The sequence below is a fragment of the Lithobates pipiens genome, unplaced genomic scaffold (assembly GCF_037356315.1).
Source record: "Lithobates pipiens isolate NorthernLeopardFrog02 unplaced genomic scaffold, aLitPip1_a1.2 Scaffold_23, whole genome shotgun sequence".
In the NCBI taxonomy this organism is placed as follows: Eukaryota; Metazoa; Chordata; class Amphibia; order Anura; family Ranidae; genus Lithobates; species Lithobates pipiens.
In genome coordinates this window covers 265393402-265421201 of record NW_027507785.1, presented here as the reverse complement: position 1 = coordinate 265421201, position 27800 = coordinate 265393402, and the positions used below count along the sequence as shown (strand labels likewise).

The following is a 27800-nucleotide window of genomic DNA, read 5'->3' as shown; positions in this document are numbered from 1 at the left end:
TTGTCAGTCTCACCTGTCTCAGGGTCACAAGTGTCACTGTGGCCATTGCACGTACAAAGCACACAGGGACTGTAAGGACCAAGGTTGGGGTTCTCTCGCCGGTAGCCAGGAGCACAGCTTTCACAGAACTGTCCGATATATCCAACAGGACAACTGCAAACCTCCACCCAAGGTGCCGGATCGCCAGAACCGCGCCGTGCAGTTACCAAGGTAACCTCCTCCAGAAAACCAGCACCTGCACAGAACAAAAAAAAAAAGGGGTCAATAACCTTGTAGCTGAGGATCAAACCCCCCCAAAAAAATGATCTGAAGATGAAGTAGAGGAAAGTTTCAAATTAAGTTGTGGAGTTACTTTTGCAGGCTTAGCAACCAGGCTCTGTCCAGCTGCTGTCATTGAATAACTTGCAGCACGCTTGGCAAGCAATATAAGCTTCACAATAGCCAAGAGCTGCAGGTTGCCTGATCCTTAAGTAGTGCATTTGAAATCCACTTTACACGGCTGTCCGTTCTCCCGCAGAAGAACAATACATGATAACTACATGAAGGAGGACTGATGCCTGGTCTTTAATGCCAGCAGCTTTTACCACAAGGATTTCACTTTTCAAAACACACAGCAATGATGTCCATTCCAATGATGTGAAAAATCGAGCTAAATATGTAGCTATGAATAATTCACATTTCACTAGCAAATAAAGACATGGTACTTAAGTGGACAGCATCGTGCAACAAGCTCTCATCAAAGTCAATAAAGCAGGCTAATGGATTCCCTGCTAGTTCCTGGCAGTTGCTGCAGGAAAAAGCAGAAAAAACATTTCCATCTACTTTCTCTTCTATAAGGATACAGATTATTTAACAACTAAGAAAGAAATGGCCACTTCAACAATAAGATACTGGAACCATTAAAGATCACAGATTGCAGCTGCTTTGTATTCTTACTTCTTTCACTGTATGTTCCTCGGATTTTGATGGCAGTCAGATTCTGCAGCATTTTCTGAAACTCAAATGGTGATACGGACGGCCTCCATGGATAATCTGTAGCCTCATGTAACCTGAAAAGTACATATCAGATTATTAAAATCTCTTGCACTAACCCAACAAGAGGGCTTCCCCATTGTCTTACAATATGCAATGCTTTAAAAAAGGAAATAGTTTGCTTGGGCCAAGCTGGCCCGAACGAACAATTTACTTTAACAGGTGAGAGAGCATGCTAGCTTTATCTGGCAGCATACATAACAAAGAGTTACATTTTCATGATTTTGTAAAATTACACAAATTTGTTAAGTACAAAAAAAATGGAAGGTTCATGAAGGCATCATTTAAAGTGTAGGTCCAGACTAACACTAAAATCCTGTCATCTACAACCTAACACTAACCTAACTAGCCCTGTAAAGGAGAAATCAGTATGCTTCCCTTTTTTTGAAGTAGATCCGATCTCCAGCGATAGAAGCACTGCAGCGGACACAGCCGACAACAGCTGTGAAATTAATGGGGTGTGACGACACCCATATACTTACTATGGGGCTTCTGTTGTCAGATGTGTCCTCTGCACCCACCCACACAGCGAAGTCACAGATAACAGCTCAGCATGGGATCAGATCGGTTTCAAAAAAGGTATGTATACGGATTTCTTTTTTGCAGGGTTAGGTTAGTGTTAGATCGTGGATATCTGTAGATGGAGGGATTTTACTGTTAGGGTGGACTCCTACTTTAAGATTTGCAAATTAATAAGTTTCTGGTTAAACTTGTTCATTCAGTACAAAATAATAAGCACTGCAAACAGTATTTTTTGGCTTTTCCCCTCTCTTGGGTCTGTGATGTATCATGAAGTCTGCTGGCAATGATCTCTGTAAAGTCTGCCCAGACACATGCCGTGCCAACAGCAGCCTCCTGGCTACATTTCCTACTGGAACACATGGTAATAGCTATATTATTACAGACTTTCCATACCCTACAAAATAAATTGGTCAGAAAAATGAAAAAAAAAAAGAAAAAAAAAAAAAACACTTTAAATGATGCCTTCATGAACCTTCCATTTTTTTTGTACTTAACAAATTTGTGTAATTTTACAAAATCATGAAAATGTAACTCTTTGTTATGTAAAAAAATTAAAAATAAGCTGTAAAATGTTTAACATTTCCAGACCCTGTAAATCGAATTTACTTGATCAAATCAAAAGGTTCAGTGCTAGGAGACTCCGTTAGTTAAATGTAGCTGGGATCAGGTGAAAGATGGATGATTGTAGCGATATGCCCGTGTTGTACAGTTATTTATGGAAATGAAAGTTCACAAGAGTTGAGGAGAGTTGAGGGGTTTCAGCACTTTTGAGTAATTTATGGTGGATTAACCCTTCCTCTGCAATGGATCTGCCTGTCTCCACATCTGCTTAGGATGTACTTGATAAATTCCTTGCATTATTTCGCTCCAATGAAAGTAACAGAAAAGTAAATCCCCATACATCGTAGAATCCAGGAGACAACTACACAGCACATGTCTCTCCGTTTTCTGTCTGGGATCTGCAATTAAAGCCCATCTTTCAAATCCAGTTCTCTAGGAAGGAATGCGTTAATACATCTCTGCTTGTAAACACTGTCACTGAAATCTAAACACTTACAGTCCATAAAGCATTTGTATGGGAGGCATATCTCTCGCCATACATCAGAGGACAATGGACTGGAGAACATACAGCCTGCTTACCTGAAAACATATTGCAGGGAGTTTTCACTGGGATAGGAATTGCCCTGGGCGATGAGGGGTACAGAAACCCTGAGACCGGCACCCTCCAGTACAAGATCCTCCGCAGAAAGCCGAGTGTCTCTCCGCTCCACGCGGAAACTGAATGTTAAATTCTGCCCATAACTTAGGCCTTGCTTGCCAAGGAACTTTGCTAAAAGAAAGTGGAAAAATCAGTTCAATATATCTTCATTACACTGTCCAGGAACACGTGAAGAGTAACTCACAACTTTCCAGGCAACTAGCAAAATTATAAGGTAGTGAACACTTTTATACCTTTATTAAAGTTGAGTTGATTTTAGCACCAGTTTATGAGACATCTTGTATACTGATAACTGTATACAATTAACGCATATAATATCATCATTGAATAAATCTATTTCATAACATTGTTCTATTTTTCTCCATATCTATATGCAGACCAAACTGTCCTGCATAAGTGACAATGACAGGGGTTGTAGTGAACTAGAACACTGCATTGAGGTACCTACATCAGTTATGTTTTATTCAAATGCTTTATATCTTGTTTAGAATTACTGCTTTAAAGTCGATGTAAACCCATTTTTTTTTAAATTTAGGCTTGTAAGTTGTACAGTATAGGATTTCATATAATCTGTGCCAAGCCTTACCAAAGAGTTAATCCACCTCTGAGCAGTCCATCTTTTTTTCAGCAAGATAAAAATGGACAGAGAAATACCAGTCAGTTCCCCCCCCCCCCCCCCTGCTGGGAGCAACAGGTGATTTACATATCTCATGCACAAGCCTTAGAGAGGCATTCTGTGTACTTCAGATCCCCTTCTTTCTTCTTCAGCTCCCTCAGGATTGGCTGCTCCACACCTCAGCATGATTGGGCATGCTGAAGTCATGTGGTGACTTTTCTGGGTTTTGACTGGATGTTCGTGATCATAGCGGAAGTTCAGTGTAAGAAATACACAGGAGAAAATGTATGTTGACAAGGGAAGTGTAGAGGTGGGTGAGGAGTCTGACATCACAATTCCACCCACCGCGCCCTGGACAACAGACCCACCCACAGAATCTGCAGTTTTTGCCTTTTATGTTAAACTTTACATATTAACTAAATTATACGCCACACTTTTTTTAAGGTTATAATCCGATTGATTGAAACAATAATTGGCCAACTAATCGATTATGAAAATCATTAGTTGCAGCCCTACTCCCAACCTATCGGAAGTGGTTGGGTCTGTTAACCTCAATGTGAAAAGTCCTTGTCGGTACATTCTGTTAAAATCAGATAAATTTGAGTACGCATGGCAACCATGGTTGCCCTGGGATAAGTCCTGAGGATTGTACTTTTGATACTGTTCATTGAGCTCCTCTAAAGCCTCGTACACACGGTGCGATTGTTGGCCAACCAAGTTTCTGATTTTGCCAAAAGGACGTGTGCGTCCGTTTTGCCGCATTTTTTTTTGTTTAATAGCCAAAAACGAAAAAGCGCCTGTAAATGAAATGCAGCTAAATGCAAGTTAGCAAGTTTAGAAGCATTTGGCGCTTGAAGTGCCTCTAAACTCAGCGTCTGAACTCTTTTTTGTCCCCCCCCCGCCCCCCAACTGCCTAAAAACGACATTAAACAAACCCGTGTACATTGTACACATATAAGATACACATAAGATAACATTGGATGAGTTCAGAGGCAGCGGAAAAAAAAGCATCCAACTGTCTCTGAATGTCCGTTTACTAGCGGCAGTGTGCATGAGGCTTTAGAGAGTGACCCAACATAGTTGCTCTGTTGAGTGTTTTCTGCATTAAATTTCTATGTCATTTCGTCAGATTTTGTTCATGTAACCGTCTTTATACTACAACATTGTATTCAAATAAAAATCCAATAAAAATTTAAAAAAAGAACCCTCCACCCCACCCCCCAAAAAAATAAAAACTGGCATTCCCAGCCCCTTTGAAGGCACTGCTTTTCTATTAGTGTGAGCTGTACATAGTTAACCCACACTGTCCACGTAGAAAGTTGAAAGGCAATAGCGGAATTTAGTATCTATTTAACATACTATATTTTTCTGCCACTATTTGGATATTTTATTAACTGCTTAAGAACCACCCCACGCCAATATACGTCGACAAAATGGCACGGCTGGGCACAATCACATACCTGTACGTGGCTGTACGCGGCGCGCTAATGACCCGGTCCTGAGCTCCGTGACCATGGGACCAGCGGACCTGATCGGTGTCCCGTGATCGGGTTACAGAGCTGAAGAACGAGGAGAGGTCTGTATAAACAAACCTCTCCCAGTGTTTCCTACTGTGGCTGTGACCACCTACACAGTTTTGGGGTCAGCAACACTTAACAGAGCCAACTGCATGACACCAATGACCTATTTTAGTTATCTTTACGGGTGGCATTCTTCCCACTGACCACCAATGTAAGTGGAATTTTTTTCCATTGATCAACAATGAATTGGTTTGAGCCAAGACTTCCCAGAGACCTGAAAAGTATGTTAAGGGCTTCTCTGGGGTAAAAAGGCCATAAAGGCTGGTGTAGAAGATGCCAAACTTGGTAGTACTCTATAAAACATTTAGTGCCTGCTGAACTTCTTCTTTCCACTAGGTGTCAGGGCAAATAATAGACGCAACAGACACACTAGCTTTCTAAAATAATAAACCACATCCTGATAACTACGCCACATTTCCCACTCCTATAGTAATTTCACTGCTAGCTACAAATAATATTTCCCCAGAGTTCAGGAGATGTTCACGATAACAGAATTCATAATGTATTCATTTCCTGAAAAGAATGTTCTTTCTTATTCAAAGAGCTGGAAGCGTACTTGTAAAGGGAGCATTCTTAAAAGGAGCAGAACAAGACTCTGTGGTATCGTAGGTTAACTTTTAATAGTCCTATAGAGCGCTGTAAAATGAGCGCTGTAAATACTGAATTTCAGCCGTCAGGCCGGTCACATGACTCGCGGCTGCTTTCCAGCTACGATAGATGTCTTCTGCAGGGAGGAGCCGTGATCTCCCTTTGACATCAGAGGGAGATCACGTGGCCGCTCGTCTCCTCCGCAGAAGCCATCCATTGGAGCTGGAAAGCATCCGCGAGTCATGTGACCGACCTGAAGACAGCTGAAATTCAGTATTTACAGCTCTTGTTTTTAAATACAACTTACAATGTGCTATGCCAGCCTCTAATAGAGGGGCTGGCATAGACTTAAGATTTTAATATTACAATTATAGCAAGGGGGGGGGGCAGGGCCAGGCCAGGGACAGAGAGGGCGCTGAGAGGGAGGAAGGAGGGGGGAGAGGGGAGAGCAGAGAACAGGCAGCCTATAACGGAGGGAGGCACTTTGACCATGATGATCATGGCGGAGCAGCCTTGGTTTTTTGGGGGGCAGATTACATAGCACAAGCTCTGTGCTGTGTAATATGCTTTAAGGGACCAGAATCTACATTTTGGGGGGGGGGGGGGTTAACAAAAGCTTTGAAAAGGTGAATTTTTTGTTTTTCTTAAAAAAAAAAAAATCATACTTACCTAGGTGGATGCAGCATCTGTCCCCCAGTGCCTCTGCACTGAGAACCAATCGATCGAGCATTGCCGTTCTCTCAGCTCCCCGCCCGCACGCCCACTGGAGCGCTGAGCTCTGAAGGGGCTGGGAATGGCTGTCTCAGGCTCCTAGCGGCTTGCCGAGAGGCTGAGACGGGCATCAGTCCAGGCATCTGGTGAATACAGGCTTTGTCGTGATGACGCTGTGCCTGAACAGATTCCTGTGACGTCAGCAGAGAGCGGACTTCACACTGATCTTTGCTGAAAATGGGTCACAGGAGGGCAAAATGAATTGCACTCCTGCGACCCATAGGAGAAGCACAGCCATACAAGCTTAGGCTGGACTTCTCCTTTAAGGCTGGCTTCACACTTAACACGGATGCAGCTCACAGCATGGGTCTGGTGCATCCCTGTTCTGTTTCAGGGACGAATCAGGCCCAAATTTTTGTTTGAATTTGGACCCGAAACGGAGCCAAAGACGCACAGGACTCCTTTGCAAACCGTCCACAGCTCCTCCGGAGATGTGTGAACTGGCTCCATTGAGAGCCAGTCACACTCTCTTGTCATGCAAATTGAATGTGGAGAAACTTGCATCCAGTGTCAACCCAGCTTAAAGGGTAACTGCATCTAACGTTTAATGCTCTGCCCCCAGCCCCTTGTTCCAGTCTTAAGGCGGCCACAGATGGTTCAAATCTCGGCCAGCTGCAAGCAGTAATCACTATGTTCTCCCATTGGGGATGGCTCCCTCCTCTGGGAGACAATGATGGCTCCACGGGACGGGAAAAAAAAAAAAAAGTTACAAAAATCGAGCGGTTTTCTTTCCTACAACCCCTGGTTCTGCAGGAAAGAAAATTACTCAGTCTATGGCCAGCTTTATGCTCACTTGACCATGATCCAGCAAAATATAGCTGATGAGGTCACACAGGTAATTTGTGTGATTATCTGTGTGACCTCATCAGAATTAAACTGACATGCGATTGTGTCCGTGCTGGCTCTGCGTGTGCATCCACTTCGATGGGCTGCCTGAATGCAGATCTGAGGTGGATGGCCTGCTAGTGGCTCTGTGTGGAGAATGGGCTTAATCCCTCATCTGAATGAGCCCTTAGATGTAAACCAAAAGATAAAACTCCTAGCGCAGTCATTTTAAGGGCACTCTCAGGGAGACCATATTCCAAGCAGAAGGCTAGCAATTTGAATCCAAGTTCAATCCAGACTGGCCTGTACCACATTTAGGTTATATCCATTTATAATATAAAGTGCTGATCTGCATTATATCTGCAGGTTTCAAACTACCAATAATAATAGGAAAAAAGTCTTAGGCTGGCAATGCAATTTCCTTTCCTTCTTTTCTTCCTTCACAGGTTGAAGACAAAATTGCTCAATTCCCCCATCAACACAGTCAAGTATTGATGGGGGGAATCCCTTCCGTGTAGCTATTGTTTACCAACAGCAAGAGGTTTCCCAGCCACCAATATACAATGATCAATGCTTGCTGCCAAGGATGAGCTCAGGTGTGTTTGCAGCCACACGTGCAGAGCCTGCTAGGAAGTGAGGACTGCGCTAACCATAGGCAGTGGGACGTTTCCTAATCTGCGCAGCCGCAGATCAGGAAAATGTCTCACTGCCTGTGGTTAGCGCAGCGCCAACTTCCTGGCGGGCTCTGCGCGTGTGGCTGCAAACACGCCTGAGCTCATCCTTACTTGCTGCTATAGCTGCCCGCAGTAATCACATGAAAAAGATCAGACAGGCTGGATGTACTGAACTCAATCGATATATCAACATCATTACAATCAGCCTGCCCATAAATGGATCGAAATTCAGCCCGTTCCTGCTGAACTGGATGTTTACAATCTACCCAACATACTAATCAAAAATAACTTACATTGAATATATAAACGGGTGATTGATCTTTACTTACAAGGAGCAATGAAGTAGATGGGGAAGTAGCTCTCCGAGGTGACAGACAGCGAACTGGATTCAGAAACCCAGGTGAGAGGAAACTCAGCACCGTCCCTTTGTTGTGCCACCCAGCCGTCTGTGTCTGAAACACACAGCAGAACATAAACACATCAGTGTACGAGATAGTGCCTTGTAAAAATCTGAGCGGAACCTGAGCAATCAAAATGTGTGCAAAACCAAATTTATTCATAGCCATTCTCACCACTTAAAACAATGGATGTGCAATGATCCCTTACCAACCAGAGACTTTACAATATGGATTCTGTAATTCATTAGTATCACTGCATGGCAGGATCAATACAAGTGGCCCTTAAAGTGGAACTTCATTCTCCTACTCAATTAACATTTTTAATTCTTATGCTGATAGCATTAGTAAATAGATATGATCTAATTTCCTATTTGTTTTGAACTTTTTTTTTTACATTTCTTCAGTTACTTCTTTGTTTCTTGCCTAGGCAAATGCTGTCACACATCCCAGGAGTTTTCAGGAGGGGAGGAGAGGACGACGGGTTTTCTCAGCTAAGCACAACCTCCTGCATGCATGTTTGAGCTTAGGGCAGATTAATTTTGGGGAGTAAATGGTACATGAATTGCCCTTACTCAAGATGGCTATGGCCAGAAATGCTAGGGGGGCGTTTTTTCCCGGATTGGGTGTTGCTTTAAATATTAAAACATGAATTAAAGTGTTACTAAACCCAGAACCATGCATTCACTATATCTGGTCTCCCACAGTACATGGAATTCCAATCATTTTCGTAAATATAAAACGCTAAATACATTTCCTCAACAGCAGTATATAGCAGTCGTGTGACTTCTATCTGTGTCTGGTTAAAGCATGCAGAGGGAATTTTCATTTTACCCATGAATGTCCTATAAGGATGCAAGAACCCTGACCCTCTGTCTGGGCAGTGCCGATTGACCCTGTACGTATCACATGCACTCTCCCAAGAAACAAAACTCTCTAGCGTTACACACCAAACTGAGCATTGTCTTATCCAGAGATGTTTTTTGGAAACTGCAACAAGGTGTTGATCTGTGCATACAAGATCAAACAGCTTTTTTTACACAATGCAGAGGATTAATCCCTTAGGTTCCATAGTGATTATAACAAGCATGCTTTACTGCATACACAGAATTTACTGTTGTGGGTTTAGTAACAATTTAAATAGTGTTTTTGGTTTGTGGTGCACAGACGATCCGTTTTAAGGACTAAAAGCAAAAAAAAGGGGTCACCAGGATTATTACCGAAAAAAAAAAAAAAAAGAAAAAAAAACACACATACTAATGCACTGGATCAAAGAGTATTTTCCTAGACTTGTAGGGTGACATTTAGCAAGAATGGAAAAGAAGCACTTCGAAAATAATGGAATGGACTTTGATGGTTCAAAGTATTCGCAGGTCACACAGACCAAGAACAGCTATAGGTTTGCGTGTGTGTGGCAGTCTCATTCCTGAGAGCAGCAGTTACCACTTCTATTCATCTGGCTTTATGAGCATTTTATTGTGTCTGCTTTGTGACTTTACAGGAAGTCAGAGTCGCAGCAGACGGGTGTCAGCTCCACAGAATCAGGGGAAAAAAAAAAAAAAACACGAGATTTTGTGTTCAGTTTGTGATTCAATAATTTGATACACTCAAACAGTAGCAAAGTGTTATCTTGTTTAGAACAGCATCCCACATCCAGACATAACAATAAGAGTGCACAAGTTTCAGGCCAAGATAGTATCTATCAGATGTAGTACATCTAAGGAGCAATTTGAGTGGGCAAAGTCTGGGAAAAGCTGCAGTGTAAGAGTACAAAGCAGAGTGTGTAAGTACAAAATCCTCTAAAGCTAGAAGCCCAGAGGATGTGGTTACTGTGAAACAGTAGCTAGTGGAATCAGGTGGTCTTTATTAACTGCTCTGCTTTTTTTAGAAGGTGACAGAATTTGCAGCTGTAGAAGATAATTACCAATCTCAAATGTTGAAGTGATAGTGGTGACTGTAAAGCCGTCTGCGCTGCTGCAGACAGAAGAGTGGCCATAGCAGAAACATGGGGTACAGCCTCGAGGATTTGCTGGATCCATGTGGAAGAATCCTGGCTTACACCTAAGATAAAATAAAATAGATATCAGCACAATGCACTTCCTTACTATGCAGCCCAACTTTGGGCACAAGTTAAAAAAAAAAAAAAAAAAAAAAAAAAAAAAAAAACACTCTTGCAACTAGGGCTTACCGTATATACTCGAGTATAAGCCGAGATTTTCAGCCTCTTTTTTGAGGCTGAAAGTGCCCCCCTCGGCTTATACTCGAGTCATCGCCGTCTGACTGCTCGATCAGCGTATCGAGCAGACAGACGGCGGACATACTACAATTCGAAAGCCACGCCTCCGCCTCCGCCTGTGATAGGCGGAACACTGAATTTCCCAGCAGCCTGTGTTCCGCCTATCACGGACATCGTCTCATCCTCGTCCTTAGTACGAGGATGAGACGATGTCCGTGATAGGCGGAACACAGGCTGCTGGGAAATTCAGTGTTCCGCCTATCACAGGCGAAGGCGGAGGCGCGGCTTTTGAATTTTAGAATGGCCGCCGAGGCGCCGACGAAGAGCGGCGATCCTGGCAAGGCACGGGACGGAGGCAAGGCACGACACGGGACGGAGGCAAGGAGGCAAGGCACGGCACGGGACGGAGGCAAGGAGGCAAGGCACTGCACGGGACGGAGGCAAGGAGGCAAGGCACGGGACGGAGGCTCGGGACACAGGCTCGGGACACAGGTAGGCTGGACACACACACACACACACACACACACACATGGACACACACACACACACAGGGATGGATGGATGGAGACACACACACACAGGGATGGATGGATGGATGGAGACACACACACACAGGGATGGATGGATGGATGGAGACACACACACACAGGGATGGATGGATGGATGGAGACACACACACACAGGGATGGATGGGTGGATGGAGACACACACACACAGGGATGGATGGATGGATGGACACACACACACACAGGGATGGATGGATGGATGGACACACACACACACAGGGATGGATGGATGGATGGACACACACACACACAGGGATGGATGGATGGATGGATGGACACACACACACACAGGGATGGACGGACACACAGGGACGGACACACACACAGGGATGGACAGGCATGTCTCACCCTCGGCTTATACACGAGTCAATAAGTTTGCCAGTTTTTTTGGGGGTAAATTGGGGGCCTCGGCTTATATTCGGGTCGGCCTATACTCGAGTATATACGGTAAATGCTCATTAAATGTAGAGGGTAGAGCTGTACGATTCTGGCCAAAATGAGAATCGCAATTTTTTTGCTTAGAATAAAAAGATCACAATTCTCTCAATGTAAAATCTTTGACACTATGCAAAAAAAAAAAAAAAAAAAAAAAAGGGGGGGCTAACTTTACTTGTTAGTTTTTTTTAATTCATTAAAGTAATTTTTTCCAAAAAAATTGCATTTGAAAGACCGCTGCGCAAATACAGTGCGACAAGCTATTGCAACAACCACCATTTTATTCTTTAGGGTGTCTATTAAAAAAAAAATATATATATATATATATATATATATATAATGTTGTTTCGGGGCTCAGTTTTTTTCCTTCCTTTCTCTTGAAGGCTGTGGCTTTAGAAGAGCAGAGAGAATTCTTTGCATAGAAAGAATTGTGATACACTTTAGTCAAGATCGTGATAACGATTCTTGACAATTAATTGTGCAGCTCTAGTAAAGGGTGAAATAAAAGGTGTAATACTTACCTTATTCCTCACTCATCTTTGCGGCTGATCCCCTGCAGCATCCACGCTCAAGTGCTTCAGCCCGCTGGCTGAACAAAAAAAAAAAGCCAGCTTAAAGCAGGGCCAGCTAAAAATTAAAAGTCAGCAGGATCACATACTGTAGCTGCTGACTTTTAATATTAGGAGACTTATGTGTTCTGGAATCCAGCAATGTCGGCACCCCAGCCGATAATTTCATCAGCTCTCGGGTGCCGCCGCCATTCATGGATAAGGGAAACTGGCAGCAAAGCCTTTTGGCTTCACAGCCGGTTCCCTATTGCGTATGTGCGAAGCACAAGGTGCTTTCTGAATGGCCCAGCGGCGGAGGGAGGAGGAGGGGGGCTGAACTTCCGAGTGATCTCGCTACGGCGAGATTTCTCGGAAGTGGGGATGGGTAACTGTCAAGAACAGGTAACTGCTGCCCCTTGAAAGTTGCCACATGCCACAGATAAGCGCTACCACTTTTGGGTGGAACTTCATTTACAACATCCGTCTATTTTTATTATCTATTGAATATAGTGCACAGAGCAGTCCCTTAACTCCTTTTTAAGGAGTCCCCTGCCCGCTCTCTTTGCACCTTCTTCCTGTGGGTGTCCCAAGGGGGCACACATGTGGGTGCGTGCCTGATCAGGGCTATGTGTACTCAGACACACACAAACACACCGTGGCTTGGACACACCCTCTGCTCCCTCCTCACAGGATTTGACTGACAGCAGCAAAAGCCTATGGCTCCCACTGCTATTTGCGTCTTCTGTGAGACCAGCAAGAGAAGGGAGAAGAGCTACCTCCAGTGTTGGGTCGCTGATAGGACTCAGATAAACTTTTAGGGATGAGGGGAATAGAAGGAACAGTTAGTGGGGGGTTATGTACCCTCATGCATTCCCTATATTAAAGAGATATTAAAAGCATTTTTTTTCTTTGAAAAAATAACAAACATGTCATACTTACCTGCTCTGTGTAACAGTTTTGCACAGAGCATTCCTGTTCCTTCTCTTCTTGGGGCTCCTGCTGGTTCTCCTGGCCCCTCCCTCCTGCCCAGTGGCCCCCGAAGCAGGCTCGTTCCCGAGCTGCTACGCTGCGTGGCCATTTACACACAGAGCTGCAGCTCAAGTTTACCCCCTATCGCTCCTTATTGGCTCACTGGCTGTGATTGACCAATGAGGAGGGAGAGACCCCAGACAGGGTTCAGATATTAGCGAGAGGCTGCTGAACAGATTTCTTACATTCATGCAAAGAATGCTTGAAGATAAAAGCCCTCGAGTCTTTAGAACCACTTTAAAAAAGGTAAAAACTTTAGAGCTACTTTTAAGCCTAGTACACACAATCAGAATATCATACAAAAAATGCTGCTTTTGAAGCGATCGTACGATAATCTGATCGTTCGTACACAGCTTTCATCCGAAATTTTCCAAAGGGACAAACACGAAAAATGTTCTCGTAGGATACCAGATCACACAACTTTCATTTAATCAGTACAGTTTTTGTCTGAAAATACAATACAAACACATTACAAAACTTCAGAATTTTTATTCTGTTGTGCGAGAATTTTACTACTTTAGTAACCTATTCGTTTTCGATAGAGCGCCTAGCATGCAAAAAAAACCCCCCAAAAAACGGACAATCATTCATCCGACAATCTCATTGTGTGTACAAGGCATAAGAGTTTTTTTCCCCAAATCAGACTGCAGTGTATCTTTGGGATACCAGTACATTTTATACATACTCCAAACTATAGACAACCAGATACACAACACAAAAACATACCACTAGTTTGGCCGCACAGTTACCTTTCACAGTTGAAGCCCTCTACATTATCTTTACAGCCGCAGCGTCCAGTCTCAACATTGCATTCATCTGTACTTCCAGCGGGGTTACAAGCACATGGCCTGTTGAACAAAAAGAAAGAGAAACCTTAGGATTCAGGAGAACAGCTTCATGAATTGATCTATATTTCAAAGCAGCAGCCAAATGGGCAAAATGTTTTCTACTTTATTTCATATGAGCTCAATACCTGCATCCAGCCTCAGTGAGTGAATGAAAACCAGGTTGGCATCGATCACACTTCTCACCCATCACCCCAGGCTTACAGCTACACCGTCCATAGTTATCACACTGGGTACTGAGAGAGCCTGCACAGAGTAAAGAGGGTTAAGAAAAAACGTTAAATGACACGACAGCAGCAGAAAATGTATTCACCTATTTATAAAACTGCCCACATACAGCAGACATAGGTCAGATGCTTCCAAGTGGGCTAAGCAGTAAAATCCTTTTCTCAGAAAGAAGCACAGAGATATATATAGTTGTATCCTACGAGTCTGTATGTCAGAGCCCGGCAGACAACACTGGCTCTTTTTCTCGAGAAACAATAGCCTATCGGTTAAAACAGCCAACGTGGTTGTCAGCCTACAAACATCTGCAGACGTCCCAATTTTGGCAAGATCAGGCAACAAATGCCGATTATTATTAGACACTGTAAAAAATCATCCAGCAACTCCAAGCACAGTTCAACGGACATGGAAGTTTATCTTGATTAAAAAAAAATGTAAATAGAACTCGAGGAAAGAAAAAATAGAAAAGCCGTTAGATCGCAATATAATGGAGAAACCATGAGTGCCGGAAAAGCAACGATGCATTTTTCAACCTTGAATGTAAGACAAAGGAAAGACCAACAAATCTGCTTACGAATTATAGACAGGACCCAAGTGATTGTAGTCTTTTTTTTTTTGTTAAAATAACATTCTGTTAACATAAACATTATATACTTACCTGGACTGAGTAATGGTTTTGCACAGAGAATCCATGATTCTTCTTGGGTCCCCCACTGGTGCTCCTGGCTCTTCCCCCCACTGAGTGCCCCCATACCAAGCCACTTGCTATGGGGGCACTCGTGCGTGCTCACTCTCAAGCTTCGCTTTGTTTATCCAGAAGATGCAGAGAATGGAGATTGGCATTGCCCCCCCCCCCCTCCCGCCTGTTACTAGTTATGGTTAACAGCAAGAAGAGTCATGGCGCCCGTAGTTGTATCTAAGCCAATGAGGAGGTAGAGAGCCTCTGCTCTCATGCACATCACTGGATCGAGATTGGGCTCAGGTACATATTTAGAGAGGACTGCATCAAGTGGGATTTTTTTACCTTAATGCATAGAATTCAAAAATGGATATAGTGATTAGCCAGCTACTTATCTACTGTATACCCAGCTGCCTCAGGGGGGAGAGGACTGGACAATTTCAGGGAGGGCAGGGAGATAACTGAAGGATATTGGTCTGGTTGAGGTGCAAAATGATGTGATCATGAAGAATAGTAGTATATAGTCCTTGTAGATAATTAAATTAATAATATAGTCAATATGACAGTCCATCTAGGGGTAAGGATAAGGGTAGCAATATTTATGGAATGTCAATGACCTAGAGCAAGCCTCCTGGGTACATGCAGAAAGAGAGAGAAGAAGAGGCGCCTCCAAGTGTAGACTTTAAAAAACATTTATTGAGAAACAAGTTATTAGGCAACTCACATTATTATTTTCATGTCAATCTACTAGCTTGACAAAGGAGCATGCCTAACAGACCATTCTCGATGTCCATACTCAGAAACATGCAGGATGACGTCATCAAGCCCAGCGCTGCACCCCACGAATGCTCCAGCCCTCTCTCCCCATCTCCGTCAAACATACCAGCCAGGAGTGGCGGACAGAGCGGCAAGCAAAGGCGGTGCTACAGACTTCACTACATGCCTGTTTTTACCATAAAAATGTGAGTTGCCTAACAACTTGTTCCTCAATAAATGGTCCTCTCGCTCTTTCTGCAGATAACTAAAAGGAGCCTGTCTGTCCATTTACACAGGGGATCCTGGGTGCATCATCTTTTGACTGGATGAAAAATGGGACATGGTGCCAATGTTATCAATATAAAAAAAAAAATAATAATAATAAAAACGGCTGGTATTTTTCAGGAAAGGTGGCAACCATTTGTCTATAGTGTCAGTTGGCCAAACAGACTTTCAAAAAATATGGAACTGATGACTGACCACTGTCCAAAATAACTGCAAATACCTGCAGGGGAGACATCAATTTTTTGGAAGAAAGTCAGATATATATTGTCCTATGCAAAAAATAAAATAGAAAAGTAAATTTTCTTGAATCTGTAGTCGTTTAGAAGTAAAATGTATTCATTAAGAGATTAAGTTATCTATGGTGCTATTTGCAGTGGCAACAAAAAAAAATAAAAGGAATTTGCTGATAACTTGGAATGATCTTGCTGCAATGGCCAAATGCAGCAGATAATCACAGTGTGCGGTCTCCTTTGTTTACAGGGCAGCAGAATGCTTATTTACGTGGCTGTGTAAAGCCTGACAGCATCCACTCAGCCCAAGTGTTTACAGAATCCTGTTATTTGTTACAGGCCCAGAGGGAGACTTTATAGTTGGGGATGTGAAAATAAACTTGAGTATTGAGGCGGAAAGCAGGGCTCACCTATACAAACAAAGGACGTGGGAGAACATGATGAAGTGGTAAAGTTCACTGATGTGTATTGTAACGTAAAGAATATAGTGCCAAGTTGCTTGCCAAGAAAGCCAAACATGGCCTGATGTTAGCAAACGATGCACCCAATAAAACTGATCTTCCAAAGGCTAAAAAAGGTGTCCCGAGCATGATCGTGGCCAGCACTTTTCATCAAGGAGGTCAATTCACTTTCATTACAGAGAGCCACGTGTTCTAGGCATGGTTCTGTGTGTAAGTAGCTTTTACCCACATCCCAAATCACTGATGAGAATTCTGTATCAAAATTGACTCTGGTGATACGTCTGCTCCATTGTTACCCCAATTTTTAACCTAGTACCAAAATACCCCTCTCCAGGGGTACCAAAGGGTCCTGTATCAACCTATGGAAAAGCAAACCAGTATGTTCATTGGTCAGGCCAAAGGTAACATTTTGAAGCACCAGAATTAAAGGATGCAAAAAGGACTAAAATCTGAAATAATTATAATTCTGCTTACTCTGTCTGCAATGTATTATATAAAAGAAGATCAAATGGAGACTAGTCATGCCTGTCTTGGGCAAACAATTTTCCAACAGGCTCATTTGACATATGTCAATTGTGCAAGTGACTTTTGTGGAGCTGGATGGTGCCGACAGGGGCATCCATGGCTTGAATTTAAGACACAGAGTGAGTGGACCGGCAGGAAGGATGGGGTGAAGGGGAGAGAGGAGAGCAGAGGGGACAGCAGCGTATGATGCAGGGGCATATTCTGACCATGGTGGTCAGGGCTCAGCAGGCCCCACTTTTGTGGTCAGCGCAAAGAGGGCATACAGGAAGTGGCAGGTCCAGGCAGGCTTTTTTTTTTTTACAGTTTAGAGGGGGGCAGATTACACAGCACAAGCACTGTGCTGTGTAATCTGCTTTAAGGGACCAGGATCTGTATTTTTTTAACAAAAACATTTTTAAGTTAGCGATCTTGTGTTGGGCCGCAAGCTGGACACCCCTGCTCTAAAGCATTGGCATTAGCTACAGAAGAAGGACATAAAAAATAAAAATAATGCCATATTTTAAATACAGGGTGCGTCAATGACAGCTGGCTAGATAAAAAAAAAAAAAAAAAGGAATTAAGCAATGGTATCCTCCATATTATGTGCAGTACAGGTTTGCTTTAAGCAATACCATCTTATAAATGAAATACCAAATTCATCAACATTTAGAAGCATTGATCGGAAAAGCAAAAATTATTACAAGCAAGATTGTATATTAGAGCTGGTCTATTATAATAAAAGGCAGATGCAACCATTTAACGTTTAAAAACAACAGCGAAGATTATCTTTTGCATCAGTAAATTAAGTACAAACACAGAAATACATTTGGTAATCAAATCCGCATAACATTCATTTTTATTATGATCAATGATGTACATGTTAAAAGGTGTTCTCACGTACCAACAGGGTTGCAGTTACAGGCCAGGCAAGGCTCGTCATCGTTCTGACGATAGTAGTTCTCTCTGCAACGCTCGCAGTTTGGACCATCTGTATTGTCTGAGCAGCTACTACAATGGCCACCATGACCGGTAGATCGGTACAATTCTGGGTCAAAGTAACATTCCTGGGAGCGACCATTACAATTGCAGGCTAAACAAAAGAAACGAGAAACAGAACAGATGTTTATAATACATAAATGATTGCACATAGTTGATCAAGGAGTACAGTAAAAATCAAAGACATCATACCACTAGGTGTTATAGAACAAAGTACATATTACATATAAAATACACAACTGATTTTTGTTAGGGTAGATAACAAAGTATCTGGAACCGCAAGGCATAGCAATCAATCAACTTCTAAATTCAGCTTGTTCAGTTAAAGCAGAACAAAACCCGTCAATTTGACAGTTTCCCAAAACAGTAAATATTCAAGGTATACCATGAACGAGATTTGTCACAGCTGCCTCTACTCTCAACCAAACTGTCAAGCCATCAAATGGCTGATAACATAATAACTGATCACACATGTAGTATATTGACAACTGCAGATCAGGGGCTAAGATGGAAGCTTCCTTGACTGCAAACAAAAAGAGGGTTTAGTTCCCCTTTAAGTTTTTAAAATGAAAATGAATCAGCTGCAATGCACATCTGCTCCAGATTTCGATACTTTTTTTTCCAGACAATTTTCGGCATTGTAACGTTTCCCCAATGTGTTTAAAGTATCCCTCAAGCCATTTTTATGCTTCATTTTGAACAGAGTAGGAAATGGTTAAAAACCTGGAACATACTCAAACACTCTTCTTACTAACCCCATCTTCCTGAGCCTTGGCATGCTCCCCCACACTGGCATCCCGCAATTCAAACTGTAAGAAAAGTTTTCCCAGGACACTAATCTATCTAGCCTAAGATCCAACTGGAATAACCGCTACTGAACTGGCAATCTGGTGTACAAGTTGGGCCAACTGCTGAACTACAGTTAAATAAGAACCAGCTTTAAGCTTTAAGTATTTCTGAAAGCAGGCAGAAGTCAGCATCAGTGAGAGTAAACATGGCCTCAGTGTTGGTGGCCAGCAGGAGGAGGAATAGTACTTCATAATTGGTATCAGTGGAAGAAATGGTGCCCCAATAGTTGGTGTCAGTGGAAGGAATAGTGCCTCATATCATTGGCAGAAATAGTGCTCCAAGGGCCGCAGTTTGGAGACTCCTGGTATAGACAAATAACCACCCACCCCATGTCACAAGCGTCATCTCACAAAATTGCAGACTAGGTCTGCTACATTGTGGTGGTGTGGGTCAGATAAAGAAAGATGCAAATTAATTAGTGAATTTATTAGTCCCTAAAATCAAAAATAGGGTGATGGAAAAGAGATCTAGTCAAGACAAATTATATCTCATTTCTACAACCCTTATTTCCCCCCCTTCTAAATCCCAGAGTGAAGAATAATAATACCTCGTCAGACTAGCCATTACTATATAGCGTTCTCTACTTTAAGAATGTTGCACTTTGCTGTCGATTTTTAAAAGCGAAGTTTACCTCTCTGAACATGTAACACCCATATTTAAAGGTGTAACATGTTAAGCATGCACCCCCCCCCCCCCCCTCTGGGACAGCAGGCAGAGGATCCTCTACCCACACCCGGTGTCACAATTTGAAATCAGAGCAGCCATGCGGCGCTTCGCCCACACGGCTGCAATATTCAGCCACAGTTTCTTGTGCATGCATAAACTACAAATACTGTCAGCTGGATGAATAAGCCTGTGTTTGGCTGAGCATTAAAGAAACTTGAGAAAAAAAAATATTGCTTCCAATAATTCAGACACACAGATGCAAAGTGGCATTGACAAGTTTAAGAAACAGCTGACTCACGAAGACACTCGTTGGCACTCTCAGAGGTTGCCCTCCTCCAGGGTCGGTCGTTAAAGAAGGGTAAACATTTTTCACAATCAACACCGAATGTGTTGTGTTTGCAGTTACAAACCAGCTTGCTAAATTCATTGTGCACACATTCGCTGGCGTGTCCGTTACACTTGCACCTGAAAATGAGGGAACATGGAAGGTCCAAGTTAATTTTACACAAAGGAGTTCAAGAGGAATGCCACCCTACAAAATGTTGGATTATTCAACAATGTTTTTACAAAGAACAAAACTGTTCCTGTCACCGAGTATCCTGAGAAACCATACACACTTTGCTGGAACTGGCTGCTGGAACAAATGCAGGAAGGCTGCTCACATGCAAGGGGTGATTTGAGGGGAAGAAGTTTTATAATAAAACACTATGGATATTTAGCTGCTGGATATATATATATTTTTTTAATTCCTCATTAACCTCTTAACGGTCAACCACACTAACCTTGTGTGAAGGACTACAATCAAGCCATGGATTTTATTTTAGGTTCTACAGTATCAGCCTATCAGCAGGCTGTCCAAAACGCCCTGGTCCTCAAATAGTTGGCTAGAACCTGTCATCAAAATGCAATCTAAGGCTCCTGATACATGGGGCCATCCAGCTGCAGGGTGCCCAGAAGGGACAAGTGCAGCGTTCAGTCCCGCTACAGGCAGCCTGTCAAGTCCGGCTGTGGCCAGATATTGTATTGAGTGATACAGGCATATGGGCCCTGTGCATTCAGGGTCAAAGACATGGAACACATAAGACTTTGACAGACTGCTTGCAGCATAACTGGATGCTGCACCTGTCCCTCCTGGGGACACTAAAATGTAGGGAGGGCTGCCGTGCAGCTGGATGGCCCCATGTGCAAGGGGCTTAAAGATGTGACAGCCAAATTGTAGGAAAAACTCAGGCTAAGAACAATGATAAAGTGTTCAGGCTGGTCTCTCTATTTGTGCTTTGACAGTAGTATTTAGACAACATTTATTATTGTTGTTTATTATAAGTATTTTATGTGGCGCCAACAATTTATGCAGAGCGTCACATATAATATTGTACATTCACATCAGTCCCTGCCCTCAAGGAGCTTACAATCTAAGGTGCCTAAGTCACAATCATACATAAACTCTTTTAGCTAATTGATATAAAATGACAGTGAACACCAACTAAGGCTGGGTTCACACTGGTGTGAACACAGACATTGCATGTGTTTGGCACCTTATTGCTGTGCAGATAACATGTGCGGTTTGCACAATGCAAATTCAGTCATAGAAACAGTATGGCTGGAATTGCATTTGCACCAATGGTGCAGGACCCTTTTTTTGGTCCACACTGAAATCAGATCACATGGGATCTGATTCCTGCACCATTTGACAGTTTGCACTGTGGACTGCAAACTGATCTGTGGGATTGACACCCGCAGCCGCTCGCAGAGGGCAGTGTGAACTGCCTGTAGGTGATATGCGATGTGGGAACCCGCACTGAAATCGCGCTGGTCCCCGCATTGCATGTGTGTGAAACTGGACTAAGAGTTAATGGGGGAGCTTTCCTACAAACCTGGAGAGTGCAAAATCTGGTGCAGCTGTGCATGGCAGCCAATCAGCTTCTAACTTAATTTTGTTCAATTAAGGCTTTGACAAAAAACCTGGAAGCGGATTGGTTTCTATGAAGAGCTGCACCAAATTTTGTACTCTCCAGTTTTATAACTCAACCCCATATGTTCAGCTTCAGCCAATTCACTTCTGTTTACAGAACACATTCCCATGACTGTTCCCATAGATGTGTGGGAATACACATGAAGAGGACAATTACAGACCAGAACATATGGATGTCCAGATTTAGGCCCACCTCAGCACAAAAAGGAGGTGCAACAGGTGAAATCTAGCTTTCTAAAATAGTCACAAGGGTTTTAATCAAAAAGTTATGCTGAAATCAAATTTTAGCCATTCATGGCTTTACTCGCTAAAGCAGTGAAAAAAAAAAAAAAGCAACATTGGTCTGTAATATGCTATGGCCCTCCAGCAGATAGTTTACTGAAAGAGGATTCCTGAATGGCTGAAATACATAAAACTACTGCGCCTGCAGTAGGTAAGGAATGTTGATTTTGGATTGCATGACATGGGTTACTGATTGCATTTGCAATGCATACCCTTAAAATGACCCCATTGTCAATCAGTGGACCAGTGATGGCAAGCAAGGGCTGCATGTCTTAACATGTGTGCTGTAATACCTTGTACAGTGAAATCAGCAGCCAAAAAGCCCAGGATGATCTGATATATAAATATAATTTACAGGAACTAGTAAACTTTGACCCGACTCCTAAACCTTACTACTATACCACATATATGATGTTCTGCCTCATTGTCCAATATGAAGATAAAAAAAAGGGGTGGAAATGATGTTCTGCCTCATTGTCAAATAGGAAGATCACAAAGGGGGTGCAACCTATCACAATTTCGGAACCCAAAATCAATCAGATCAACCCTGGCTGTAGGGTGGGCTTAAGCTTCCTACAACGTACATCAACATATCCAGCAATAGTATATAACAAATGGCCACTGCCCTCACCTATAACTGGCTTTTGCAGCAAGGAGCACATGGAAGGGTGACACATTGAAAACAAAACCAAAGAAATTCCCGGCTCAACTTAACGACCAGTCTGCAACCAAACTATCCTAACAGCGTGCATTAAAAAACAGGGGCTTATTTTGAACACATTTTCAAATACATGCATAAGCTAGAGAGCGCCCCCCCCCCCCAGTCAAGGCACCCCAGTATCTGTACTCCCAACTCTAAATTTTGTGAGCCTCCACAGTGGAAGCACATGCATTATAATGGATAGGCAGAGGGCAGACGAGCCTGGAGGGAGCCCACCCCATGTGCTCCTTGCTGCAAAGGCCAGTTATAGGTGAGGGCAGTGGCCATTTGTTTGTACTGTTGAAATATTGGTGAAGGGACACACTGGACACCTTTGCCGCAGGGTGTCTTTAAAAGGAGGGATGGGCTCCCTCCAGGCTTGTCTGCCTTCTGCCTATCCATTATAATGCATGTGCTTCCACTGTGGAGGCTCACAAAATTTAGAGTTAGGACTGCAGATACTGGGGTGCCTTGATGTGGCTTTGTATTTGCAAATGTGTGCAGACTAAACCCGTGTTTTTATTGCATATACTTAGACAGGACAATTTGGTTGGTTAGCAGGCTGGTAGTTAATTTGAGCCAGGAATTTCTTTGGTTTGGTTTAGGAATAGTATTATAAGCCCAGTATTGTCACCTTACTTGTTATTAAACCCCTATAGTCCATATCTGCTAATGGTGCGGAATCCCTCTTGTAAATGAATGTGTAGATTTGATCTTCTGCTGTCCACTACAAGCAAACTATTATTGGTTTACATAGCAGTAAAGCAGGTCAAAGATGGGTAATTTATTTTTTATTTTTTTATTTGGTCAGGGCGAGGCACATGGAGGAATCCCCCCTACCAAGCCATTGTATTCTCAAAACAGAACTCGCTGCTGTCAGAAAACACTGATCAGTGGCAGCAGCCGTCCAACAAAAGTTCATATGCCTTTGACAGAAACGATCGACTTTTGTTGAAGAGGGACAGCCACACAAGGATCAGAATTTGCCCAGGTCTCTGCTGAACCAGCCAAATTTTAATGCATCTATAGCCAGCCTGGTGTAGAGCAGACAATCAAAATTATACACTATTAATATATATATTTTTTACAAAACACTATACATGCACAAGGTGACTTTGGAGTAAATGACAAGCTCCAGATAAGTCTGGAGAAAAGAAGAATAATTTTACTTCTGATGACAATATATTGTGTACGACAGTCTAGTGGGCCAGGTCATGCTGCCTGTAAATGGCAATGGAATGAATGCAGGCGTTCCAGATGAAGGAAGTGAGGTCAGCTTCCACAAGAGAAGTTCACGCTGCTGCTAGACAACTTGCCCTGCTAAAGTATTGCGACCACCCACATCAATCCACACAGAGCAACCCGACCCTGGTCCAAAATAACAGACTGAAAGAGAAGACTACGAGAACAAGCATTGGCATCCACAGAATGCGCTTTGTTGCTTACCTGCCTCCTACAGCAAAGTCAGAGATGGCATAGTAATAGGATTTCAGCACCTTGGGATCACTGAACACCTCATCTCCAAACGTATTGAGCCTGTTCAGAGTTACACGGATGTCTGTGGCCGTTACCCAATCCTGCACACAAAAAAGGTTAAACATCAGTGAGATCGCATCAGTTATGTTTATGCTGGCGGACATGCAAAAACCAATGCAGTAGATAAAGTAAAGGTTTTTTAAGGTGGCACATTGCTGTAGATTTAAATTATTTAGGTTTATTCAATCAGTTATAACCTAAAAAGAAAAAAAAAAAAAAAAACACACACACACACACACACACACACACACAATCCTGTTCCTTTAAACCACGTTATACAGCATAGTGGGTGTGCGGAATAATTTGTCCCTCTCTATGCTGTAAAATACCTGGTTGATCCTGCCTCCCCCCCATGTGTGCTGCCCACAATAATCATGGCTGCTAATCCATGATACTGTGGTCAGGTTACATGCCTCCATCCACCCAGTCTCTCCCTCCCTGCCTGTCAGCCATTGAGCTAGGGTCCATTTGCTCCCCTCCTGCTGCTAATCTGAGTAATGTAACTGTGCCAATTACTAGAATCCCTCCTTTTATATGAAGCTATGTCTGTTTTATAAAAATTATGCAGCTCAATACCCAATAGCAGAGCGCTGCTGTGCGGTCATGTGACATCCCGCTGCTCTCCTCCTCTCTTCCCACCTGACATCAGAGGGGAATCTCAGCCCCTCCTGTTGTAGTTCTCAGATCAGGGAAGGAGAGCGACTGGACATGTGACTGCACAGCGGTGCTCTGAAAATGGTATTGGGTTGTGTAATTTTTATGAAACAAAAACACTGTGCAACATACCTCATATAGCAGGGAGGATGCTAGTAATTGGGCACAGTGACTTTACCCCTTTAAGTAAGGCAAGTACAAAGATTACTGAAAATCAGTACCCAAACAACCAGATTTCCATTTACTAATTGGTTGCTATGGGTTACTGTATATTGTTCTTGTAAAAAAAAAAACTGGGACTGAAGCAAATCAATAAACTTGACATGTACATTGTAGAGCAGGCATGTCCATAAGCCAGCCTCTAACTTGGGAGTCTTGACAATTGGGGAAATCTGATATACAACAACTTCTGTGACTGGCAACCACCACCTACATTTAGGCATTGGTTAGTAAGGTCGCCATCATAATAATGGATCCATAGCGAGGAAGAACAAGTGAGCTGAGCTGGTGATTACAGGAGCCAGTTGCTAGTTGCATTGAACCCCCCCACCCCCCACCCCCCGAGATCAGGGCTCCAGTAGGAACGACAGAGGATCAAGCCAAACAGGATGAACTGAAGGGGCCCGCTTTAATTTGTAAGCAGCATTCTAAGGAAAGTCTGGATTCAAAGTGTCACTTAACCCACATCATAGAAACTATGAATAAATGGTGTATTACACGCTGTTCATACTCGCTCACGAGTAGGTTTGATTTCTGTATTCTGCAAGAAAAAAAAAAAAAAAAAAAAAACACAGGTTGAGCTGCTGCTCTATTTCCACCTTTTGTCCATGTCCCCAATGCAGCTAGGTATTTTGCGGAGAAGTGCTGGCAGCTCTGCACATGCTCAGTTTTTAGCGAGTTTCTATGCTGAGCATTTACTCCATATCACATCTGAGCAGCCCATGTGACTATAGAGTCACACATGTGAGAGTGTATACACAGTGGTAAATGTCAGTCCACTCCCTCAGTCTTCCTCCATGCCCACTAACCAGCTAAACACATTACATGTGGATTGATGGAGGCTTCACTTCCCTCTTATTTTAAGACACAGGCTGAAGGGATATGACACAGTGTTATTGCAAAAAATAATAAAGAATTGCCTTCAAATATATATTTGTATGACAACTTGAAACAGTTTATACCAATTTATTTTTACTTTGTATTCAAAACGCTTTTTATTTTTTTAGTTTTGTTTTTTGAACATGTGATGAGCAGCAGAAGACTAGACGCTCCTCCTGCTTATGCTTTCCTGCAGACAGGCTGGGAAAGAGCTGGGTCATGTGACAACTATAAATCAATATTTTATTCAAACTGTACATGTTTAGTATCACTTTAAAGTAGAACTATAGGGCAAAACTTATTATTTTGGATAGAGGAAGGGAGGGTTTTTAACCCGTCAGATTTTTTATTTTTTTTTGCCATCTGTGTCCCATTGCAAAAAATGTAAGTAAAAAGAAATCCCTGCAATTTAAAGGGAATTACTTGGGGACCCCGGGGACAGCAGAACTAGTGTCCTCATTGGGAAACTTCTCCTCCATTACTTTTTCTGGGGACAAGGTTTTCAATAGAGAGGGTGAATCTCCTTAACGGGGGCACAGACAGTAATAAAACCCGACAGGGATTTTAATCCCTCTCCGCTCTATTCAAATCTTAAAAAAAAAATAAAAAAAATAAAAAAAATAAAAAGGTTTTGCCTTTAGTTATACGTTAAGTGTTTTTCATCCACCCTCTGATCTCCCCTGCATCAGCAAGCTATTTCTTGAAAAACTTGCATATGTCCTCTAACAGTTTCTCATCATGGTACAGCAAGAGTAAGCAATCCAAAACAAGCCAGGAAAGGAGAACTTCATACAACTGTCCAACAGAGAACACACTTAATATGGACTAAAACCAGTTTCAAGACTTCTTGTAAAAAAATTAAAAAAAAAAAAAAATTAAAAAAAAAGTCTAGGAAATCCAAAGCAGGTTGAGAAAACCACATGTTGCGAAACAAACATTTTTAAAATTTTCACAGCATAGAACATTTAAAAAACGCCAAGATTAAAACATTTCATTCTTAGGACACTTTTTTTGTTTTACATGCAAACAGTATTTGCCCCTTTAATGAATTGGCACTCTGACAATTAAATTTTTTTTAAAAGAAATACAACCAGGTCACATACCTGCAATACAGGGCTGTTGTCAAAGTTGTAAGCACTCGGACGGCCTTCTAGGGTAGAGAAAGCCACATTGCCTCCAGTCAGTGGTGAAATGTCGCTGAATTCGTCAGTGCATTGTGCCTGCTGTTCATCCTCCCCAGTACGGATGAAGCCTCGGTTGGGTTTTTGGTAGGTGTTCTCGCAGGAGCCGCTGTAATACTGGTAAGGAATCCAAGGGCCGTCTTCTCGCGTCCTCTTGTATAAAGTAAAGCTCTCCGGTCGGCTTGTGTGGAACTTCAGACGCACATAGGTGATATCAAAGGACTTCCCTAAACAAAGAACAAGAATACGATATTGAGTGCCTTCAAGAAGGATTAGAAATGCAAAAAAAGTACTTTAACAAAATTCATACAATTTGACAGGAAATCGCAATCTTTCAAATAACAGTTCATCACAGGACACCTGGCCACAAATCTTAAAGTTACCCTCTTTAACAGACCCCAATAGTTAACTCTTACCCGAGTCTTTTGACTTATAGATGAACTTCAGGACAAATAAAATAACCCTTGAAGAAGAGGTGCTCCTCTAACACTGCAAAGGTTAAAGGCTTGTGGGATTCAGGGGAAACATAAAAAAAAAAACAACCATACTTGCCTGCATGACCTGTCCCTCAAAACCACTTCTCTATGCCATTCTGCTGGTCACAGGCACCTCAACATCATCTTGTACAGTACAATGCAGGACCAGCAGTCCTGAATTGTAAGTAAGGATGCAGAGGGCCTGTCCAGAACCTATAGCATCATTGAGAGAAGAGCACCAAGCACCCTCTATTCCCCATGAGAAAGATCTACTTGTTATAGGAAAGTACTGTTTCGCAATAACCTACTAGATGGCTTAGTAGAAGCTTACATTACAAATAATGGAAAAAGTCTTAAAATGTGACCAAA

At 42.6% G+C, this 27800-nt stretch overlaps 1 protein-coding gene across 1 annotated transcript in view; it reads right to left on the bottom strand.

Annotated features, from left to right (window-relative positions):
* Positions 1-27800, bottom strand: part of LAMC1 (laminin subunit gamma 1) — a 168524-nt gene that overhangs the window by 34876 nt on the left and 105848 nt on the right. The window contains exons 2-12 of the mRNA XM_077453129.1: positions 26878-27182; positions 23933-24063; positions 19831-19997; positions 17923-18111; positions 14010-14127; positions 13786-13884; positions 10147-10283; positions 8157-8279; positions 2695-2884; positions 937-1049; positions 14-235 (exon numbers count right to left, since the gene is read on the bottom strand). Coding sequence (XP_077309255.1) covers positions 14-235; positions 937-1049; positions 2695-2884; positions 8157-8279; positions 10147-10283; positions 13786-13884; positions 14010-14127; positions 17923-18111; positions 19831-19997; positions 23933-24063; positions 26878-27182 — 1794 coding nt within the window. The remainder of the gene's footprint in view (positions 1-13; positions 236-936; positions 1050-2694; positions 2885-8156; positions 8280-10146; positions 10284-13785; positions 13885-14009; positions 14128-17922; positions 18112-19830; positions 19998-23932; positions 24064-26877; positions 27183-27800) is intronic.